The sequence below is a fragment of the Hyperolius riggenbachi genome, chromosome 2 (genome assembly GCF_040937935.1).
Source record: "Hyperolius riggenbachi isolate aHypRig1 chromosome 2, aHypRig1.pri, whole genome shotgun sequence".
Classification (NCBI taxonomy): Eukaryota; Metazoa; Chordata; class Amphibia; order Anura; family Hyperoliidae; genus Hyperolius; species Hyperolius riggenbachi.
This window is the reverse complement of record NC_090647.1, coordinates 216,466,511-216,490,419: the sequence shown is the minus strand read 5'-3', so window position 1 is coordinate 216,490,419 and position 23,909 is coordinate 216,466,511. Positions and strand designations below refer to the sequence as shown.

Sequence of the window (23,909 nt, the reverse complement as noted above, 5' to 3'; positions counted from 1 at the left end):
GCCTCCACCGCCTCGGGGTTGAGGCAGAGGGGGGGGATATGTAGGGGCCATCGGGGCTGGGTAATAGATGGGAGGTATATTTCCCCGGTATTTGGACTATGGTCACTTTAAAACCCTGTGTGGTCCTAGGAAGGGAGTCCGGATTTTAGCAGCAAGCAGTTGCTGCTTGGTTTTTTTTCTTCTCAGGGCCGGACTCCTGGGATGGGAGGGAAGGAAGGGCGGGCCTTCCCATCCCACCTAGGTACACACCTGGTTGTCAGTGAGGCCGAGAGTCTCACTAATTATGGTATTGATGAGATGCAAATTTATGCTTAAGAAGCAGCCTCAGAGGCAGTCTGAGGAGGTGTTGAAGGAGTAGCATGTATGCTATGGAAGCTCCTGACAAGGAATATTGGAGTATGTGATGGAAGCCAAACCATACCCTGTCTGTTGTTTGTATGGTGTTGGCCTGATGAAAACTGAACTTTGTTTGATCCTGCTGGACTGTATATTACCAAGCTGAAGTAAGCTGAACTGTTATTTTCCAATTATTACTGCTGCACTGAAGCCGTTTTCTTCTACTGCACAATAAACGGACTTTGTTTTATACATCTGTGTACTGCGTGCTGGCTGCGACCCCCTCTAAACTTCACAAAGTGGATTTCAAAACATATGAATGTTTTGAAATCCACTTATAGTGAGGTTGATTTCATTCATGAAAATTTGAAGCTGTCAAAAGTTTCTAAATGTTTTTGATGTTAGCAGATTGCAATGACTAAAACTATGGTGCATTCACGCAATTCATCTATGCAACACCAAGTTGTTGCAGTGTGACAGCTGTTAGTAGCTGAACTGGATTACATTACCTGTATCTGCTAAGCCAGTGGTTCTCAAACTTTTTGGGGTGAGGGTGCCCTTGATGGCTCTGAGTTTTTTTTCAAGGCACCCCTCAGCAAAAATAACTACTGAAATGCTGTTATGAACCTTATTCAGCAGCACCTCCCAAAGGATGGGGATGAACGCTGAGGCACCCCTGGCAGGTGCTCAAGGAGCACCAGGGTGCCACGGCATCCAGTTTGCAAACCCCTGTGCTAAGCAATATGTTATGGAGACTTGGGTGACCCAGTCACAGTGAAAAGTCATAGCTGGCATCAGTGGCATAGCAATAAGGGATGCAGAAGTTGCGACCACACTGTGGTCCCTGGAGTAATCCTTAACAGTTTCCTTACTCTGATTACACCTCTCTGACAGCTTCATGGGGCCCCATGTAAAATTCGCACTGGGGCCCCAAGCTCCTGAGCTACGCCACTGGCTACCAATAGCTAGATAATACGACTAAACTCTAACAGATAATGTGAATTAGAAGGGACTTTCCCGAAATCACCTTAATTCAGTTCGAACACATTGACAACATTCAGTCACTAGGCAACTAAAGGTAGCAAAAAAAAAAAAAAAAGCTTAACAGTTGCTTCTATTGCAGATTGGGAGCAATAAGTTACAATCTGTCTATAACCTGTGTGGCACAGCCCTTATTCGTTACCACTTACAGGGCCGGTTCAAGTAACAATTGGGCCCCAGGGCAAAATTATCCTGGGGGCCCCCCAACAGACACCCCCCGAACCAAAAAGCGTCATTAGAGGCCCTTTGTTGCAGCCAAATTTCCCTCCTGGGCCCCTGAGCTGGCTGCTGACCCTCCCCCAATCACCTCCCAACTTAACAGACTCTGCAGAGCCCCTGGGGAGCAACAGCTAAGATGGGGAGGGACAACTTTGGGGCCCCTACAGGCTCTGGGGCAAACGCCCATTTTTTCCTATGGTAGCTTCGGCCCTGACCACTTACCACACTTCTGTTCAGTGGCATGAATGCAGACATGCGTATAGCACTGGTACACCTGTAGTTGGAGTCTTGATTGGTCTTTCAGGACTACAGCATAAGGGCGATAGTGTGAATCAAGGCCATGCAGTGTCAGTAAGACCCAATGTCTACATGCCGAAACCATTACAGCATGCCACGATGCAAAGGGCAGTAAACACTGTACACTGTTCTACAGGTTCCCAAAAGTCACCCATACACATGTTTAACCTTTAACTGATTAAGTCCACTTGAAAAAAATTAAAAGCTTGCAGATACTTTATCATAGATTTTAAAACATTAAAGGCAATACTGATTTAGCCTCACTGCACTATACACTAGCAGTACAGACAATGCTGCCTCTGCACCATCTGCCTGTTGGATACAGAACTACACTTTTCATAACCCCAAGTGATGCCCAATAGGTGAAAATACCATGCAAATAACATTTTCTTGGCCCCCAAAAATAAGCAAAAACCAGTATATAGCACAAAACAGGTTTCATTTTCAGTGCTAAAACTCACAGAAATATTTACAAAGTTTACTACCAAGATAGGAAGCTCCAAGGGGGTCTCTGGCAGTCTGGAAAAGAACAGGCTCATGTACAGATGGTGTTGCTACATCCACTGTTGTCCAAGCAACACTGTGAGAGGACCCACATGCCACACGAGTGATCTTCTGACCCTCCAAGCCATGGACAAGAGTTGGTTTTCTGTTCACAGTAGTTGTTCCATTACCTTGTTGCCCATGATCATTATCACCCCATGCATAAACCTGCAATGACACAGATGTGATGCACACATTTACCAACCAGTGACGTAAAGAAGAAAGCTGCCGCTGTTTAGCTTTTATAATGTTTTCAGTTTGAGAAAGATTTCCTAAAGGGTTGCCCTCATCAATAATTAGTAAAGATAGGTAGGAGGCACATCATAACTATTTAGTATTTATATAGCACTGACATCTTCTTCAGCACTTTACAGAGTACAGTCATGTCCATAAATATTGGGACATCGACACAATTCTTACATTACCTTTGCTCCCTTAAAGGAGTTCTTTCACGAATGAGGAAAAAAATAAAAAGTGGTTTATGCATAAACTATTAAACATCCTTGTAAAATAGTGTAAATTTTTTAAAAAAATGAATGGTTTCATCAATATAACATGTATTGTAAATAGTGACGGATGACGGCTGGGAGGCTAATCCATTTGTTAGGGGTGTTTTTTTTTTATACTTTTCACAACCATAACTGCTGCCTACATAGTTTTCAGTGGTATAACCCACTTCTAGCAGGAATCGCCGTTATAACCCTAATAGCTGAGCACGTATCTGACAAAGAATCATATGGTGTAGATGGGACTGATTCTCCCTGCAGCTTATGACTCTTTTCACAAAACGAGTCTCAGCATGGGTCTGGTTGCCTAGCAACAGAGTAAACACATATTCAGAAGCTCAGCAGAGCTCAGCAGTTAGGGCCCTTTTCCACCTGCAGTCGCTAGCGTTCACGCTGAACGCTAGCGATTGCTGAATCGCAAAACCGGCGATTCCCCGACGTTTTGCGGCCGCGATTTTGCTATGCTATGCACTGCATAGCAAAATTGCGGCAAATATCGCTCGGCCGCTCGTTCGCGTAAAAAACCAATCGTGGTAGTGGAAATGACCTACCGCGATTCCTATGTTAAAAAGCAAACCGTAGCGATTGTAAAATCGCTAGCGGTTTGCGACTTTGCGATTCAGCCAGCGCAAACGCGCTGGTGGAAAAGGGCCCTCAGGGTTTATATTGGCAATTCCTGCTAGAAGTGGGTTATACCACTGAAAACTATGTAGGCAGCAGTTATGGTTGTAAAAGAAAGTAAAAAAAAAACACCCCTAACAAATGGATTAGCATTTGGATTAGCATTACCCAGTCCTTCATATGTCACTATTTACAATACATGTTATATTGATGAAACCATTCATTTAAAAAAAAAAAAAAAAAAAAAAAAAAAAAAAAACTTGTTACACTATTTTAGAAGGATGTTTAATAGTTCATGCATAAACCACGTTTTATTTTTTTCCTCATTCGCGGAAGAACCCCTTTAACAAGTGGGAAACACATATGCAAACTGTTGTAATTCCTACATCGTTCACCTGATTTGGATGTATACCCTCAAGTTAAAGCTGACAGTCTGCAGTTAAAGGGAAATCATGTTTGTTTCATTTCAAATCCATTGTGGTTGCGTATAGAGACAAAAATGTTAGATTTGTGTCAATGTCACAATATTTATAGACCTGACTGACTGTATATAGTCATGACATGACACCAACTATCCCCCTCAGAGGGGCTCACAATCTAATCCCTACTATAAATATGTCCATTGTCTAGGGCCAATTGAGGGGGAAACCATTTAACTTATTTGAATGTTGATTTTTTTGGGATGTGGGTGGAAACCGGAGTGCCTGATGGAAACCCACACAGACACGGGGACATCCGACTTACCTGTCCTGTCTCAGTCACAGCAAGACAGTGCAGAGCTCCAACAGCTACATGGACAATCTTCTTTCCTCTGAGCCCTTCCACAACTTGTGGTTTTCTTACATGGACATCAGTTCCATGCCCTAGCCTGAAGTAGTCTCCTTTTCCCCTAAAATAGAAAAACAGAGTATATCCTTCTCCTAGATCTATTTATAAAAAAATCAACAGTCAATAAAATACTCCTAGTCATCATATCACAGTCATGTTTGAGATTAGAACAATATAAAGACAGCTCAAAGAAAATAATTTAAAGGGAACCAGAGATGAAAAAATAAAGATTTTATACATAACCTGGGGCTTCCTCCAGCCCCATACGTGCTGATCGATCCCCCACCGCCATCCTCCATAATAAACTCAGTGATAACTTGCATCAAAAGACATCAGTAAAGCAAGGGAATACTAAAAACACTAAACATCAACTGCCTAACAGCAAAACAATAATATCCAGCTGAAGTGTCAGCCTAACAAAAGAAAGGGACAAAATCTAGCAAAAGAAAAACCTATAGGAGTGCATGAATGTATTGCAGTATTAACCTTTATTCAGTGTAAACGACTGACTGCAAACCTCAATGCATATCATAAAGTATCATACATCAAAACCATAAAGCTAAGATGTATTGTCTGTAAAAACTGCATTTCAAAACACTCAGCAGTTCTAGAAATGTAGACTAATGAAATCTGAAAAAATTGACAGTACATCAGAGTTGAGCTCAAAACTTCCCTAGATGTCAATTAGGCCATCCATCACAATAAGGGCTGTCAGAGAGGTCTGACAGAAGAAAAAGAGGGTGTCTAATACTTTTTACAAGGGAAGTGGACATTTGCACAGTATTTCACTGACCTATATCTGCAACTACTGATTATTTTGACATGTAATTTCCACTTCAGGTAACAACTGGTTATGTATGTGTTCTAGGTTAAGGAAAAGTGAACATTCAAGCTGTTCTTGTAGAAAAAGAGTAAAATAGTGTAGTTATTAACCGCGTATATGTGTAATGGCCAAAGACCATCAGATCTAACAGTTGTTAGTAGTTTATCTGCAAATGCAATGCATTATTTAGAAACAGAATAATCCAGAGAGGTTCAGGCCTCTACACATGGATACTACATAGTACTCAACGTTGTTGTTAAGCAGAATTACCATGTCCACACCACTCCAGACTTTGTCAGTGCCAGGGAAAATTGGGCTCCACATTCAATCTGGCACACTCCCTGCCCGTTCAATCTTTCTATGTTTTGGGGAACATTGCAGCCCTCACTTCCTCCACGGCCTAGCTTGCCAAAATCTCCATCACCCCAAGAAAACACCATTCCTGCCAAAAGAAACAAAAATGGGAAAGAAAATTTGTCAATAAATGAAACAATAGGTAAAACTATAAAGACATATGATAGCACTACAACTAGCAGAAAATAGGTAATCATTAACCATAGTTATCTATACCATCTTACTGTACCTATACTATTAGGTTTTAAATCATTCAAATAATACATTGTATTGTAACTTCCGCAATGAAAGATTTGTTCCGAGTTATGCGAGACTTAAAGTGAACCTGAGGTGAAAATACACTGATCAGATCAACAATTGGATCCATGCTTCTAATAATGACTTTTATTATTTATTGTATTTATAAAGTGCCAACATATTACGCAGCGCTGGAATTATTAATCTATGCTCATCATTCAGAAGCTGATCTCTGCTAGAAAATAGTTCTATGACTGTTATTCAGTGAAGTTTAGCTATAGTCCAAGTGGGTTGCAACTAGAGAAAAGTTGTCACTTGCGTACCTGAATGTTAGTGCTTTCAGGCAAAAAAATAAAAAAATAAAAATAAAAAAAAAAAGACAGCTTAGTTATTTGTGTGCTTGGCACTGTACATACACATGTCCATGTCATCATGTCACCTCAGATACACTTTAAAATGTAATAATTCACTATTCGAGAATCTCAGCGAGACAAGGGCAAAGAAATCAAAAGTCTCAGTACGGCCCCGTTCAGACTGCAGAACGCAGACCGCAACGCATGCGGAACGCAACGCGTACGAACGCACGCCATCCGCGTTCGTATGCGTTGCGTGGGTGATCCCATCACTGAAAAGTGAATGGGACAGCCATGCGTTTTTACAAAAAATGCGTGCAGCATGCGTTCCCGGACCGCACAGGTCCGGAACGCATGCAGTGTGAACATCAGACATTGCACTCTATGCAATGTCTGATGTCGTGCGTGTCGGCCACCTGCACGCGTTTCCAAAACGCGGCTGGAAACGCGTGCAGTGTGAACGGGGCCTCAGGGCAACCTTCTTTAATTTAACAGATGAAAAGCAAATGCAGTCCTTTCAGTTTTTTGTGCACCTGGAGGAGAGGAGAGACGCTTGCTGGAGAGGGGGTACCCCAGGTGGACCATAGAAAAAGTTAAGAGGCGGGCACTTTCAGTCCCCAGAAATCGCTTAATACGGGGATCTGCCTCTGACCGCAGCCTCAAAGAGAGACCTGTTTTTGTCAGCACCTATAGTTCCGAATTCCAGGATGTCAAACATATTATTAAAAGGTATTTGCCCATTTTGGAGGGTGATGGGGACATAACAGCCCTTTCTCCGGGGTGGCGTTAGCTTTGCAAGCAGATAAGCACCTACACTTGGGAGCATTCGGTCTCCGAGCGTGTTTAGTTCGGGGTCTGGGTCCTCCACATGGCTGTCCACTAAAGGTTCATACAGATGTGGAGCTCCTGCATGTCATTGTGCGCTACATGGTAGGACTCAGATAGTTGAATCACTTACTAATGGCTATTAGTCCTCCATGAGACACTTTATAAACTGTAATTCTAAAAATGTGATTTATTTGGTAACATGCAATAAGTGTTCTCTTCAGTATGTGGGTTGCACCACAAGACCACTTAAAGGTTAGAATAGCTGAATTATCTATGGGCAGGATGGTCTACCACAAACATCTCTAATGTTGCTAAGCACTTTCATACCTTGCATGGGGGTGATATGTCTGGCTTTTCATTTCAGGGCATTGAGAACGTTTTCTTGTCCAAAAGGAGGGGATCTACAGGCCATGGTTCGTAGAAGGGAGGCACTGTGGATTTTCTGCCTGGGAACTAGAAGCCCCCCATGGACTGAATGCGAGGTGGGATTTAGCTCTGGTCACAGGATAAATGTTTATAGTGTATCTTGTGGTTCATTACCTTGTCCCCTCCACCTTCTTGTATTTCTTTCCAGTTAATTTTGGGTCATTAATGTTACCTCATTTTTTGTCTCAATTGCTCCTTGGATTATTATCTCATTTCAGATTTTATGTGGTTTTAATTGTATTCATTACTTGTATTTGTATGCCTTTAGTAGGTTTCGACCTAGGAGGGGTGTGGTACATGTTTGACTCCTCCTTTTGGAGGGATGGTCCACCCCAACCTTTGATTGCCACTATCCTTTAAAACCAGACGCTGAGAGCTGTAAAAATTGCTATGATTAAGGACTGAGGTCGAAACATGCCAGCACTGCTTTTACTATATTGGGACATGTCCTGAATAAAACGTGTTAATTTTTATCATCAGAGCGGACCATCCTCTCCTTTTGCTTGTACCTGAATGTTAATGCTTTCAGGCAGAAGAAAAAACAGCTTAGTTATTTGTGTGCTTGGCACTGTACATACACATGTCCATGTCATCATGTCACCTCAGATACACTTTAAAATGTAATAATTCACTATTAGACAATCTGCCCCAGCGAGACGGAGACAATGAAAACAAAAGTCAAGCACTCAGGGCAATCTTCTTTAATTTAACAGATGAAAACCAAATCAGGAGCCCTGGGCAGTCCCTTCAGTTTTTTGTGCACCTGTCTTTATACATCAGTCCCACCAGTTTCTCCCAAGTACGAACACACGTAATTTGTAAAGGCCACATCACACAAGAGATTTACTTGATGATACTTACTGCAATAGTACCAAGATGTTAAGTAGCTGCTACTAATAACGTCCAACGTAGTTGCTACGAACTGTGAAACACAAGTAGTTGCTGCTGTTCTAGTGATCCTAGATCTTTGTAAAGCACTGGAAGCCATTCATAGCAACTGCTTAGCATCTTAGTGTCTGTGATGGAATGAAGTCTCTTGTGTGACGTATCAGCACTAGTGTGTACAAACGCTTATGGGATTAAACTCTACTCTGTCAACTAAAACCTAAGGCAACATTCCTCTATACATTTCTATCTGCCTAAAGGATATGTGTATACTGTGGTAGTTGCTGAGAGAGGGAGAGATCCCAGTGTTCTCTCCATTTGCATTTTTATTCTAATCAATTCTGAAATTTTGTGAAAGCTCGTGGTGAGTAAAGCGATTCACACATTTGCTGCTCTCCCTTAGATGTGTGATCAGGTGGGAAATAAAAGGCAGATTAGCTCACGGTCAGCTGGACAGCGTACTGGTGATGGCTGTTAGCCTTAATGTAGGATTTGAGCCTTTGACCAGAGTTCAAATCCTGGCTCAAGTCAGTATGTAAAACATTAAGGAGTGTTTAGGAAAGGCTCCCTAATGATCCAGGTCGCCCTGAAGCACTTTGTATCTGCCTTTAGAAAAGCTTGATAAATGTTCTGTGTCTTGTCTCAGCCTAAAATCGGCTAGGTCAGGGAGACCACAAACGCTGTCCTGGGCTAAAAAAAATAAATAAAATAAAAAAAATGCAAGTTTATGCTGGTAAAGACTGCTTGTTTATTTAAGTTATTTTGTTCCAGACAAGCAGGCTTGTACCATGCAGATGAGTTTAAGTTTAGTTAATAGCCCATCCACTGGCAATATTTTTGTTTAGGTTTTGTTACCAGTTTCCTTTGTATAGTTTTTACATAGAGTTAATGGCCTGTAAAGTACAAAACACTGGTGCTGCTGAATTACAGGACTGTCTCCAGAACTGCGGTTCCTGTTTCAAAATGCGAAAGTACTGACTATCCCCTGTATTACAATACCTTCATCAGTCAATGCCAGCGTCTGAGCATCTCTGCTTCCACACGCCACTTGGATGACTCTATGGCCCAGCAGTACCTTTATCTGCAAAAATAAAGTGACAGTCAGCAGACCAAGATACCTTGTATTGTAACAACTTCTCCATATGTGCCCTACGCAGCGAAAGACATAAGTTGCTCATTGCAATAGAAAAGTAATACACAAAAATGTTAAAGTAGGTCTTTCTCATTATTACTCAAACACATTACAGGAAGGCAAGAGGCAACAAGAGTTAAAGTGAACCTGTAAGGGCCAAAAAAATTTGATGCTTACCTCAGTAGAGGGAAGTCTCAGGAGAGCTTCCATGTCCACCTCGACCCCACTGCTGCTCGCCAGGACCCTTTTCCTGTTTGTGGCAACGCTCCCCTCATGTATAAGTGCAGTTGTATGATGGAGTAAACATGGTTGTGTCTCCACAGTAGCACAAAGCTGCTCCTACACAGCACATGCAACAAACGAACCCTCAAAAACCCAGTGCCCCAAAGTCAGAGCTTGATGTGTATAGTAAAGAGTTTAATAAATATTTAATCTGCAATTAAAAGCTCACTTAGCACTTAGAGGCAAAACCCTTGTTGGCAATCACAGAGGTCAGAATGTGTTTGTAGTTACATAGTTATTTGGGTTGAAAAAAGACATGCGTCCAGCGAGTTCAAACACCAGGTTTGCACACATCTCAGGGGGGGGGGGGGGGGGGATTTTCGCCCACTCCTCTTTGCAGATCCTCTCCAAGTCGGTGAGGTTCCCAGGCTATTTGTCAATACAAACTTTCAGCTTCCTTCACAGATTTCCTATTGGATTAGGGCCTGGAGACTGGCTCCAGGACCTTAAAATACTGCTTCTTAAACCACTCCCTTTGGTGCCTTGGCCATGTGTTTTGGATCATTGTCATGCTGGAATACTCATTCATGACCCATTTTCAATGCCCTGGCTGGGGAAGTAGGTGCTTGCCCAAAATTTGATAGTATATGGCCAGTCCATTGTGCTTTCAATGCAGTGAGGGTGTCCTGTCCACTTAGCAGAAAAACACCCCCAAAACACAATGTGACCACCTCCATGTTTAAAAATGGGGATGGTGTTCTTGGTGTCGCAGGCAGCATTCCTCCTCCTCCAAACTTGGCAAATTGAATTGATGCCAAATAGCTCAATTTTGGTCTCATCTGACCACAACATTTAACCAGTGGTCCTCTGCATCATTCAGATGTGCACTGGCAAACTGCAGACAGGCCTGTACATGTGCTGTCTTGAGCAAGGGGGGCCATGAAGGCTCTGCAAGATTTAAGTCCTTTACAGTGCAGTGTATTATCAATTGTTTTCTTGGTGACTATGGTCCCAGCTACCCTGAGATCACTGATAAGTTTCTGGGCTGCTTCGTCACCATTCTCAAGATAATTGTAACAACTCCACCAGGTGAGATCTTATATGAAGCCTCAGACCAAGGGAGATTAAAGGGGACCATACACCTAACAATTTTCCCGCCGATATACAGCAGATTCGATCACTGTGATCGAATCTGCTGTGAAATTGTTGCGCAAACGCTGACAGAGCGATCGATTTCCATCCGAAATCAATCGTTCCCGTCGATTGGTCCATGCGGAAGATTTTGCTCGATCACCGGCGGGTCGGGAGTTCGTCAATAGCGGCGTTCGGATGCCCAACGACAGACGCTAGCGGCAATACATTACCTGCTCCGCCGGTGCCTATCCCCTCTGTCCCCGCTGCTCCTTCTCCGCTGGGATCCGGCTGGCTTCACTTACTTCCTGTCTCGACAGGAAGTTTAAACAGTAGAGCACCTTCTACTGTTTAAATTTCCCCGGACAGAAAGAAGTGAAGCCAGCCGGATCCCAGCAGGAGAAGGAGCAGCGGGGACAGGGGGGGACTCACGCCGGCCGGAGCAGGTAATGTATAGCCGGCGGGGGGGCGGCGGCAGCTCCACAGATTGGGATCGGTTTCATGCTGAAATCGATTCACAATCTGTTTGCAGTAAAGGCAGCCATACGATCCCTCTCTGATCAGATTCGATCAGAGAGGGATCTATCTGTTGGTCGATCTGATGGCAAATCGACCAGTGTATGGCCACCTTAACAGTTATTTTGTGTTTCTTCTATCTCTTATGTTTTCTTCTAAATCCAACAGCAACTGTTGTCACAGTGTAACCAAGCAAAAGTAAGCCGTGGTGGGAGAATGGAGACTTGTTTAGTAACTTTGCGGGCATAGGTCGGCTGCAGGGGGTTGGCAGCAGCCCCAGGTAAGTGAAACTTTTTTTTTTCCTTTAAAGAGAACCCGAGGTGTGTTTAAAGAATGTTATCTGCAAACAGAGGCTGGATCTGCCTATACAGCCCAGCCTCTGTTGCTATCCCAAACCCCACTAAGGTCCCCCTGCACTCTGCAATCCCTCATAAATCACAGCCATGCTGTGAGGCTGTGTTTACATCTGTAGTGTCAGTCTCAGCTGCTCCCCCGCCTCCTGCATAGCTCCGGTCCCTGCCCCTGTCCCTTCCCTCCAATCAGCAGGGAGGGAGGGGATGCAGGCGTAGTCTGGAGTTCTGCAGGAGGCGGGGAGAGCAGCAGACTGACACTGTAGAGATAAACACAGCCAGCTCTGACAAGCTGTTTGTCAGCAGCGTGGCTGTGATTTATGAGGGATTGCAGAGTGGAGGAAACTAACTAGCAACAAAGGCTGGGCTCTATAGACAGACCCAGCCTCTGTATGCGGATTGCGATGTAAGAACCCCACCTCGGGTTCTCTTAAAGTAGTATTAAGGTAACTTTATTTTCATGCTGGGTAACATATTTTTACACACAGGCATGCATGAAAATGGTACTCCGCGCGTGTCCTCCGGATCCGCCGCAACTCGGGCAGCCAGGACAGCCATGGGAGAAGGTAAACTACCCTTTCTCCCCTCCGGACCACCATACCTCTCCAGGCAGGTCCACCTTTCGCCGCCAACCGGGTCCCAAACACACCTGGTCTGACGGACCGGCGAGCGACAAGAGCACTCCTTGTTTCCCTGGAACAGGAAACGTCAACTGAGGATCGAGGGGTTGGACAAAGATTTATAGAGTACTCTATTTGGACGTTTCCTGTTCCTGGGAGGAGCCTGTCATTCTCGTGGTGGACCTGTCCTGGAGGTTAAAGGAAAAAATGGTAGTGAGCCATTAAGAGTAATAAAGGGCAAGTGTGAGGAACACCAGGGGAAGCTGGACAAGTAAGGGGGCCCTTGTTTTGCCATGTTTCCCAAACTTTCAGAAATGTTAGAGGTTTCCCCTTATGGGTGTATATCAAATTTGGTAAGGTAGGCCCCTATCCTCCAGAGCCTTCCATTCTTGTAGGATTGAGATTCTTGAGGACAGCCAGTGCCTAGCAATCAATAATCTTGCAGTATAAAGAGTTTCATCAACTGGTCACAGTTTACCTGTTTTTTTTTTTCAGGTCAAAAGTTGCGACCCGCCAATCAGCCCCCCTCCCCTTCCCAATGTGGACCCACGATGCAGGATGTGCATTTGATCTGGTTGACAGAAGCATATCTACCTGTCCTCACGCCAGCTCTGGACCTTGCGTCTCCCTGCAGTTTCCGAACTGCCCACTACAGCTCCAAGCTCACTGACATGTAACTGCAGTGAGCCTGGAGCTCTAGTGTCCAGTTCAGAAGTGGGGATGATCAAAGAGATTCAAATACTTCCAAGTTAATGCAAATGTGTATGCAAATATATGCAGTTTGAAAATGGACCAATCAATTTAAACCCAGGTTTAAAATGACTGGTCCATTTTTAAGCTGCATATATTTGCATAAAAATGTGCATACATTTGCATCAACTCGGAAGAATTTGCATCTCATTGATCATCACTATTCAGAAGTTGCCAGGTAGATGTGTGGATGCAAGCTGGAGCTAGGACAGTAAGTTATGCATCCTGCTGCATGCTCCATGAGTGTGCTTAAATGCAGGGCAGCTTATGTGTAGGGATATATGGTAATATGTGCTGAAGGAAATTACTACATAGCAGGCAATCAAAGTAAGGTTTAAGTGAATAAAAGCATAATGTAAGGTTAGGTCCAATTAATAAAGTGCATAAGTAAGAAATTACACAAGCCCACAACCAAAATGAGTTTCGTACATGAATAAAATTAAGCCTTAATTTAAGACATCGAAAATATGCAGAAAATCATAACTTCCGTTAAGCACAATATATATTAACAAGAACTGTTTGAGACTTGTTTGTGAGGTATAAACTTTGTGGAGAGCCACACACAGCAATTACATGAGGAATTATTCATTTCCAAACAGCTGGATTACAGTCTATCAGCATTCGCCAGCTACAGGGACAGAAGCCAAAGCTACTCATGTGGGAGTTTTAAGCTGCCTAAACTTAAGTACTGCTAATAAGATGGGAAAATTAACATGTAACCTTTTTAATCCAGCACACATACAGTGAAAAGAAGCAAACCTGTACTACTTCCAGCTACTAGTTCTAGCAAACGTCTTCCTATAGCTAAAGGCCAACTCCAGCCTAAACTTGTATTTCAGTCATGTCATGCTGTATTCTTATACATCTTTGTATAACTCACAAGAGCAGAAACCATATAAGACAGTTTCCTTTAAAGTAAACATTCTAGGACAAAAAGGTATCATAAGCCCCTTATAATTTCTCCATATTATACAACAAACTTGTGGAGTACAGCTGAGAGAATATAAAATCAGTGGAAGAAGAAATTAATGCACTTCTATGTCATTATTAAAGGGAACCTCAACTGAATAAAATTATTGAACACATGACGTAGCTGCAAATGAATATTACATACTAACCTCACTGTCAGTTCCTCTCAGAAGCTCACCATTTTCTTCTTACAGTGATCCCTTCCAGTTCTGACAATATTTTGTCAGAACTGAAATATACCACTTGCTGTCAGTTATATATCAGTAGCTGTCAGTTACAACTGAATGTGCAAGGTAATGTGGGTGATATTACAGTCTAACAGTGTGCTGACCAAGAAGCTGTTATGGGGTAATGGCCATTTTCAAAATGGAAGACAGAGAATTCCATTGATCACAGTGGACAAACAGGAGGCAGGAGAGGAAAAAGAGATTGATGAGTAGACTACATGGGAAGCAAGTAGGACGTGTTTATGTTTATTTTGACTTTTAATTTTCAGTTTAGGTTCTCTTTAATCATTGGGAGCTATGCTATAGGTATATGTTGCCTGCTTAATTTATATTAAAGCAGACCTGAACGCAGAACTGCTTTAAAAGATAAGCAACATAATAAACCTTTAACCTCTAGCTGACCGCGTCACGCCGATGGGCGCGGCCGCCCCAGGACCGCCTAATGCCGATCGGCGTAAAGTCCTGGGGCTCTGTTCTGCAGGAGATTGCGCGCAGGCTGCACGCACATCTCCCGCTTGGTGGACGGAGCTTCGCCGCCACTGTTAGACCGTTTCGCCGTCTAATTACTGGTACAGCGCTGCGATCTACAGCAGTGATCAGCTGTCATAGGCTGAAGCCTATGACAGCCGATCACCCCTGTGCCTCTGGAGGGGACAGCCGTGTCACACAAGAACAAGAAATAAAAAAAAAAATTTTACTTAAAAAACAACAACAAATAAACATCTGGGGGGCGATCAGACCCCACCAACAGAGAGAGAAGGGGGGGAATCAGGAAATCACTTGTGTGCTGTGTCGTGTGGCCCTGCAGCTTGGCCTTAAAGCTGCAGTGGCCAATTTCTATAAAAATGGCCTGGTCTTTACGGGGGTTTAATACTGCGGTCCTCAAGTGGTTAAAGAATGAGGGTCAGCCATACTATCCTAGGAAAAATAAACACACATATATACGTAGATAAATACTTGTTCTGCTTACATATGTGCTGCACGTTTCCCATTTTGATTTCAGTGAATTTTATAGAGTAATAGAGAAAACTGTTCCAGGCAGTTTCCATCTTTACTGCGTCTGACTGAAGGCAATCCTGATGTCATTTCCTCCCTTACCTCTGCCTGAAATTCTCACACTTTCACAGGAAATCATATTCTGAAAATTCATATAAGCTTTGTGGATTGTTACGATACAGTATCTGCAGATAACAGTTACCCTATCTGGCCATTTTCAACTGGATCATGCAATAATGTCATAACTACAAACTCTAGGCAAACACTTCCAGATGATAGATAGTGGGGAACCGTATCCAGTCACTGTTGATAATATACCACTGGCAATGTCTGCGCACCTTCCAGTTCCACGGTGACACCAGAAATGGGTCAATCTTATTGTTGTGTGAAGCATCTCTAACAGGTCAAGAGCTTTATGGGTAGTTAGAAAGTGTTGGCCATTGCATGAGTGAAGCAAGTTGGATTTGCCGGTAATCCTTGTGTGATGTCAGGTGATATGTAGCTCATATGCTGTGAGCTACTCATCACCTCGAATAGGATATGGGTCAAAAAGTGTATTGTGGGTTGCATGTTCCCAAAAATGATACCGCTAAAGGGTGCTAATGGAATTTTTTTTCATGGGTCATACAGTAGGTATTGCAGCCGCGTACGAGAGAAATTGCTGCCGGGAGACTTGGGCGCAGGATACAGCCGATATATGGCTTATACTGCTGCTGCACAATTCCCGGCAGCGTTCATTACTATTCCCCCTCCAGGTCCACGTGGATGATGGGGAATGATGCAATTCGGTTTCCAGCTATTGCTGGTAGTTGAATTTCAGTGTTGTAAAAGTAACTTCACTCCGTCTTCTGATGGCGCCAAAGTTACTCACTGTGCGCCGCTATAGCCGTAATTCCTATTACGGTCTATAGTTGCGCCGGCTGCGCCCAAATCTTCTGCACTGGATTCCTTGTGTTCGACTCAACCCACCCATGCAGCCTTACAGTTAGGGTGCCAGGGGTAAAAGAACAGCTGACTAGAACTACCACTTGAGACTAATAAGAGCCTAAAGATATTAAAACGGAGATGTTCTTTGTTTTTCCAAAAATGTTTCTGTTTAGACTTGCTGCTCAAGTCGGACCGATTTATATGTGGCCATTTTTAATAAGTGAAAGTCGCAAATGCATGTACAAGTAGGTGATGGGCTACATAGGCATTTTACTATGCTATAATTCTTGAATTTATGTACCGTATTTTCCGCCGTATAAGACATACTTTTTCTCCCCCAACAATGGGGAGAAAAAGTCTCTGCGTCTTATACGGCAAATGCAGGGAATCCCTGACTTACGAACACCCGCCGATAAGAACCGCCGCCATGACAGGGATTTCCTGCATTTAGCTACATGTGTGGTCTGCTCTCCGTGTATGGTAATTTCTGTAGGGGCATGTATGTATGTGCTGCCCCTATGTGTTCCTGGCTCCCCCCGTGTGGTCCGCTGACTCGTTCCCCTGCCTGCTTGTTCGTTCCTGCATATGTGCTCTACCCTCCCCGCTTGTTTCTGCCACCCTCCCCGCTTATGTGTGCGCTGCCCCCATGTCAGCATAGCAGCCGCAGTCTTACTACACCAGCGGCTCCTGGGATCGCAGACCTGGTCTCCTGTCTTGTTGCTCTAGTGATGGCTTCTGCAATACGCGTCATCAGCAGAAGCCATCACTACAGCGACAAGACAGGAGACCAGGTCTGCGATCCCGGAAGCTACTGGTATAGTAAGACTGCGGCTGCTATGCTGACATGGGGGCAGCGCACACACAAGCGGGGAGGGTGGCAGAAACGTGCGGGGAGGGTAGAGCACATATGCAGGAACAAACAAGCAGGCAGGGGAACGAGTCAGCGGACCACACGGGGGGAGCCAGGAACACATAGGGGCAGCACATAAACGAATGTCCCTACAGAAATTACCGTACACCGAGAGCAGACCAAACATGTAGCGGGGACACCTATGGACACATGGAGCACAGCCACGGACACATGGGGCACAGCCACGTACACATGGGGGCACAGCCACGGACACATGGGGGCACAGCCACGGACACATGGGGGCACAGCCACGGACACATGGGGGCACAGCCACGGACACATTGGGGCACAGCCACGGACACATTGGGGCACAGCCACGGACACATTGGGGCACAGCCACGGACACATTGGGGGACAGCCACGGACACATGAGGGACAGCTATGGACACATGAGGGACAGCTATGGACACATGGGGGGCACCTAAGGACCACACTGCGGACGCCTGAGGTCACAGGGAAACCACACTGGGGAGACCTGAGACACATGGGGACACCTAAGGACACACGGGGACCACACTGGGGACCCCTGGGAACACCTGAGGGCACATGGGGACATTCATTGGGGGAGAACATATACAAGACGCTCCAGTATATAGACACACCAGGTTTAGTATACATTTTTTCCCTGGTTTTTGCCCTCTAAACGTAGGTGCGTCTTATATTCCGGAGCGTCTTATACGGATAAAAATACGGCAATAGCTAATCATTGTTAGCAGTTTCCCTGCAGGTTTTGTTTTTCAAAATTGGCCCTGCAAGGAGGGTGGTAAGTCTTCACAAAATGCACAGAGTCAGGTTTGACAAAGGTTTGCTTTGAAATAGAAGTCCTGAGGAATGATCTGAACCCAATCATGCTCCATATGAAAACCTACAGTGTTCTCCCCAGAATTTATTTCCTACCGGGTGGCATGGAAAAGTAGCCGGGTGGCATGAAAAAGTAGCTGGGTGGGGCGAGATGACAGAATGCAGGACCGGCACTTCTCTGCTCAACTCTGCTTACAGCAGAGGAGGAGGTGAGCTGATGACAGCCGAAGAGTGCTCACCACAACTAGCTGGGTGGACCTCCCGGCTAACAGAGCCTGGGGAGAACACTGACCTAAAGTAAACGTACATCCTGAAATCTACAAGGAGGGATCTGCATTACACATACAACAAACATTTTCATCCTCACCATTTTAGGCTTTAACTGTGTTGTATTGTCACCATGTCCCAGCCGACCATATTCTCCCAGTCCCCATGTATACAGCTCCCCGCTAGAGGTAATGGCTGCACTATGGGAGCTACCGCAGGCTATATCTCGGATTCGCTTGCTCTTCAGTGCCTCTACTAAGCGTGGTTTGTCACAGTTCCTGAAGAGAAAGCCAGCAGCAAATTGTTAGCACCAGGTAATGCTGAATACATGAAAAACAAAAAACATTTCAGCACTAAAAAGACAGATATCTATCTATATATATATCTATTTATTCTCGCATTCCACAGTAACAGCCTAAATGCAGGCATAATGCGGGGTAATGATAAAAAAAACCCAGTATGCTCACATTCTGCTGAAATGGCCAAGCTTGCCATCGTCCCCTTCTCCCCAGGAGAAAATCTTTCCATCCACAGTTAAAGCCATTGCGTGTCTTCCCCCTGAAAACGTCAATGTGTTTTGTTAGTGAAAATCCTACCACAGCAAAAAGATTACATTCTGCAGCAGGACACTTTGTATTCCAATCATTGTTCTTGAAATAAGCAGTTCTGGCCAGCTGTACCTGAATGAACAGCTACTTTCTTCACCACATAGTTGCTGAGAGCTGTCATTTGTCTGGGAATGGGCACAGTGCCGCTTGAAATGCCTAAGCCTAGTCTTCCATTAGTGGCCTCTCCACATGCATACACTTTACCCTCAGCAGTCACTGTGAAGAGGAATTAATGTGATTAGAGTCTGGGCACAGCTTCATATTAACACTGTATAATATCAAAACAAAAGATATGCAAACTGAAAGTTAAACAAGCAATTATAAGTAGAATGGAAATATGGTTCCTGAAGACTAGAATAATAAGGTCGGAAGCTGTTTTTGGCTCTTGCTGATATCAACATTACATCCAAGTTTCACAATGAGATAATACTGGTAGACGGCATAACAATAAACAGTGATAATAAGAGCCAGACAAAAGAGGCTAAAAAACAAGGGAATTCAAAACTGTGTGGAATAAATGATTGGAACAGATCCATCACTCTTTTGTGATAGGCAGCAGAACATTTGTGTAGGAGAGTTTCACCATTGGGGCGAAACAGGAAAAAAAGGAGCCCTTACAAAAAAAATTAAAAAAAAAAACCCGGTGCTGCCATAGCTGTGATTTACTGAGAAAGACTGAACTGCGGCTACCATTATCGGACATCTCAATTTACCTTTATAGTGGCCGTGATGTGTGGGAAGCAAGGTAAACTTCTGTGCCCGTAGGTGCCTAATTAGAGGCGTTAAACGTTAATTAGGCCGCTGGGGGCTTAGGGAAATGCTAATTGCGGCATTGCATAGCGTGCACTGAGCGTCTTAGGGTTAGGCCCCAGCAGGGGGGTTAGGGTTAGAGGGAGGGTTCTGTGTGAGAGTAGGGTTAGTTTTAGCCACTGTAAAATATAGGTAAACATTACCGATATTTTACTATGGGAATGCAGCAGTAGAATACAGCTAATTGTAGCAATATTCTACTAGCGGCAATCCCATGCGTCCTTTTTCCAGTCGCCTTTTTTCCATGTATGCCCACTGGAGTACTAAAGCAAGATAATAGATAACTGCCACTGGCTGATCACGGACCAGCATGCCACAAAAGCACTTAACACTGAAAAGCTCTGTTACGGATGGTGCCCCCAGTAACTACTCTCCTTACATTCATTAACAAAATAGGTAACTGCACAGAAAATTTAAGTTGTACCTGCAAATAGGCTTTTAGATCCACCAGCAACTTGTACAACGTTGAGAGCTGAAAGAGTCTCTGAAAAGGATGGAACTTTGATCTGCAAGGCAAGGGCAATTTATTATTTCATTACAGTACAGGAAATATGAACGTCGTATGAAAGAACACCAGAAGAACTACGTGCAACTCTTTCTATAGACAGGAAATTATAATGCAGCAGCATTCACAGTTAGTTCATAGCACAGCAGCTAAATAAAAAAGGCACTTGTGTCCTGAATGTAAAGCTCTCTTTCAGAAGCTGACCTGTTTTATTTCAGTCTCTGCACATAGCTCTCATAAAATGCTGCCCCCCCCCCCCTCTGTCCCCCAGTAAGAACTGAGAAAGCTGAAGCATCAAAGCACAAAATACTTACTACTTAGTACCTTTATCAGAATTCTTACTTGTCAATGCATATCTGACAGTTCAATATGGCACAGCATCAAACAAAAAAGATATAGGAAAGGTAGTACTGGGGTAGGCATAGTAATCATTGAATAAGTCTGGGTCTTTGCTTTTGCAGTAACCAAGTATTACAAAAGAAAATGGACACCCTCCTGTGATGATAAAACATTACTTGGTGCAGGTGAATGCATATATATGGCTTGGCTCTGACAGCTCCTTGCTATCAAATTTAGCTCAAGAGTTGTCAGAACTATGCAGTGCAATGTTTGTCGGCAACTTCCAACAATTACTTTTGCTATCCACTCTAGCCAAATTAGTAACCCCCAAGGTAAAATACTACTCCTCACTCCATGCCCTAGAATCCCTTCCTCCAAATGCAAAGTCACCAATCACACTACAAATACTTGTCCACACAAATCCTTTCTCCTCACCAACATAACATGCCACATCATCTCTCTATGTTGAACACATTTACAAAAATATAACCCATATCCCCTACTTGCAAAATACAACCCCCCCTCCCCATTACTCTAAATAAAGAGTCTTGACAATCCCCCATAATGTAAAATACTATATGCCCTCTAGATCTTAGAGACCTACGTCTTTAAGGTAGCCATACAAATTTGACCATCAGATAGATCCCATCAGATAAAATCTGACCACATACTAGGCATAGATTTTTAATAGATTTAAACATTTTGCCTGAAAACGAATTTAAAGATCAATTTCCCCTCTAAATCTAAGCTACAAGGGTCTACATCTCCTTGCATGGCGATACCCAAATTACAGCTTCACCACGGCCATCATGCTGACAGGTACACACATTGTAGCTGATCTTCAGTAATATCTAGAGCAATCAAGTAAGGAAAAGGCATCTAATCTTACCTTGGAGCCCTTCAGTCCTCCCAATTGATCCTTGTCATTCAGCCCCCATACAAAAACCTTGGTTCTGATAGTTGCAGAAGATTCAGAAGCTGCTACTTTCTTTCTTACAAAACTGAAAAGTAAAAAATTGTTCACATTAATTGTTATAAACTCCATAAAGAAGTGTTTTAAAAGGAGATCCGTAACGGCTTCATTTAAAACCTGGCTTTAGATTTTGTGTTAAAATTAGTATGTAAGCAGTTACCTACACATCCCACCCAGGATTCGACATTTTGGAATCAGAAACACATCTTTTTACTTACGGAATTTACTTACCTGCCAGTACTGGTTTTATCATCATCCTCCTCCTCGTTGTCAGAAGCCAAAAATGGGACAGTTGCAAGATCCTCATCCTCTGCCCGAATCTGTCCGATAACGCTCAGCTCATGGATCTTACAATCAATGCCAGAGCTCCGACACTGCTTTATGGCAATCTCAATATATCGGTGATACTAAAGTGGAGTAAAAGTAACAGTTTTTGCATTTCAAACAAGGATCTGAAACATGGTTACAATGTGGCAGCCAAGCATACTCACCTCTGTACAGTCACTCAGCAGCAATACACTCATATCTGTAGGGTTTATATTGATGGTCTTTAACTCTATGAGGTTATTCAGGGAATTTCCACCTTAAAAACAATGTGATTATTTTTAGTAACAACGCAAAAAGACAGATTGTTGAAACCAATAGCAAAAAAAAAAAAAAAAGTTAGTTTACAGTTCTACCGGTACTAAAGTGTTGTGCAGCCCAATAAATTTGGACTACCACATAAGCTTGCAATTAAAGGGAACCTCAACTGAGAAGGATATGGATTTTTCCTTTTAAAATACCGTAATACCAGTTTCCTGACTCTCCTGCTGATCCTGTGTCTCTAATACTTTTAGCCACAGCCCCTGAATAGCATGCAGGTCAGGTGCTCTGACTGAAGTCAGACTGGATTAGCTGCATGCTTGTTTCAGGTGTGTCATTTAGCTACTACTGCAACCACATAGATCATCAGGATAGTCAGGCAACTGGTATCGTTTAAAAGGAAACATCCATATCCCTCTTACCCACTTAACGACCGCCTAATGCCGATAGGCGTCGGCAGGTTGAAGTGGTGTTACCATGGAAACGGCCGCTCAAACGTTCCATGTCAGTTCACGGAAGGTGTCTCCGTGAACAGCCTGCGAGCCTTTCGATCGCGGCTCGCAGGCTAAATGTAAACACGCGGGGAAGAAATCCCCGCTGTTTACATCATGCTGCGCTCAGCTACACAGAACGGCGATCAGACCCCCCAGCAGGACATCCCCCTAGTGGGGAAAAAAGGGGGTGGGGAGGGGGGGGGGGAAGTCTGGTCGCCCTGCAGCAAACCTGAACTGTGCTGTGGGCTGGAGAGCCCACGCAGCACAGATCAGGTAAAAAGAGTGTGGTCCTTAAGTGGTAAAGTGGACTAATGAGATTGCTAACTGTCTGAAGTCGATGCACATATTTGTTTTAGTGTGCATGCAGATCAAAAACAAAACAATCAAAGTAAGTTGCAACTGCATTTGGCTTATCCAATTCTTGCATTCCTCAACAAAATTTGCATTAAGTCAGAAAAAAAACTGTAATTCAATGGTCATTTCTAACTACAACGAGGCTAGATTCACAGTGAGCATTGTGTTCCCAGTTAAAGCAGGAACAAAACGGAATGGAAATGTGGTGCCACATCTTATCCATGTGTTGTGTCGCATACAGTGAAGCATACAGTAATGAAAACTATGGTTCACTGTGCACATGTTTTGCGTTAACTCAAGCTATTATACCACAACACAACCACGGTACTGTAAACGTCACATAGGTGGTACATTGCAATGCAGCAAGCAGAGTTACAGAGTGGCGATTATGCTGCACCACATTGCACCATTGTGAACCCAGCTTTACTCTTTGATTTCACTCCCCCCCCCCCCCCCCCAAAAAAAAAAAAATCATCTTTAGTTTACATTTTGAGCTCTCTAAGCAAGAACTCAAAGAGCTTCTCTCAGGACAAGACAGCCTGGTGAAACGAGGGAGGTGTTTCCCGCTGTTAACCAAGGGATAGCTACGGTAACATACTTTTTTTGTAAAAATAATAAATGCTGCTGTATAGAATGCTGCTGTATAGTGGTGTAAATAAAACCTTTTATGACCAATTCATATTCTGTGTAGCATTTGCTGCTTCATGCCCAGATGGAGATGCATTGAACCTTAAAAGCGGGAGGAAAACTTTTCCCTAGTTCCAAAAAGGCATGATCTAGACTTCTTATTTTGACACACTAGGTTTCTGGTTCTACATGTATTCCAAAATTAAGGAGTGGCATCTGGTGGTGAAACTGTGCCAGTGCAGAACTCCCATAACATTAAATTATTTATTTACAATATGCCTGAAAGCTTGTACACACACTAAATGATTCTTAGCAAAGTTTGCCTCTACCATGTAAGGTGGAACCGGACGGCCGTGAGTGTTTAGGCGAGACATCTGGACTGGTGAATCATCTCATCATCGACTGCTTCGGCTGACAATTATCGTATGTGTGTACGTACTTTAATTGTGCGGGTGATAGGAATTGTGAAAGTGTACACACATAGCGTCTGGCTATAGTC

The 23,909-nt window shown here is 43.6% G+C and overlaps 1 protein-coding gene across 9 annotated transcripts in view; it reads right to left on the bottom strand.

The window, feature by feature from the left end:
* Nucleotides 1-23,909, bottom strand: part of HERC2 (HECT and RLD domain containing E3 ubiquitin protein ligase 2) — a 250,080-nt gene that overhangs the window by 75,498 nt on the left and 150,673 nt on the right. For 6 of the 9 annotated variants that reach the window (XM_068268132.1, XM_068268138.1, XM_068268133.1 and 3 more), the window contains 11 exons: nucleotides 21,842-21,933; nucleotides 21,582-21,757; nucleotides 21,267-21,378; nucleotides 19,958-20,039; nucleotides 18,796-18,939; nucleotides 18,583-18,673; nucleotides 18,216-18,393; nucleotides 9,297-9,378; nucleotides 5,485-5,656; nucleotides 4,308-4,452; nucleotides 2,355-2,604 (listed from right to left, as the gene is read on the bottom strand). In XM_068268132.1, the coding sequence (XP_068124233.1) occupies nucleotides 2,355-2,604; nucleotides 4,308-4,452; nucleotides 5,485-5,656; nucleotides 9,297-9,378; nucleotides 18,216-18,393; nucleotides 18,583-18,673; nucleotides 18,796-18,939; nucleotides 19,958-20,039; nucleotides 21,267-21,378; nucleotides 21,582-21,757; nucleotides 21,842-21,933 (1,524 nt within the window). The remainder of the gene's footprint in view (nucleotides 1-2,354; nucleotides 2,605-4,307; nucleotides 4,453-5,484; nucleotides 5,657-9,296; nucleotides 9,379-18,215; nucleotides 18,394-18,582; nucleotides 18,674-18,795; nucleotides 18,940-19,957; nucleotides 20,040-21,266; nucleotides 21,379-21,581; nucleotides 21,758-21,841; nucleotides 21,934-23,909) is intronic. The other 3 variants (XM_068268135.1, XM_068268140.1, XM_068268141.1) reach the window with 1 other exon arrangement.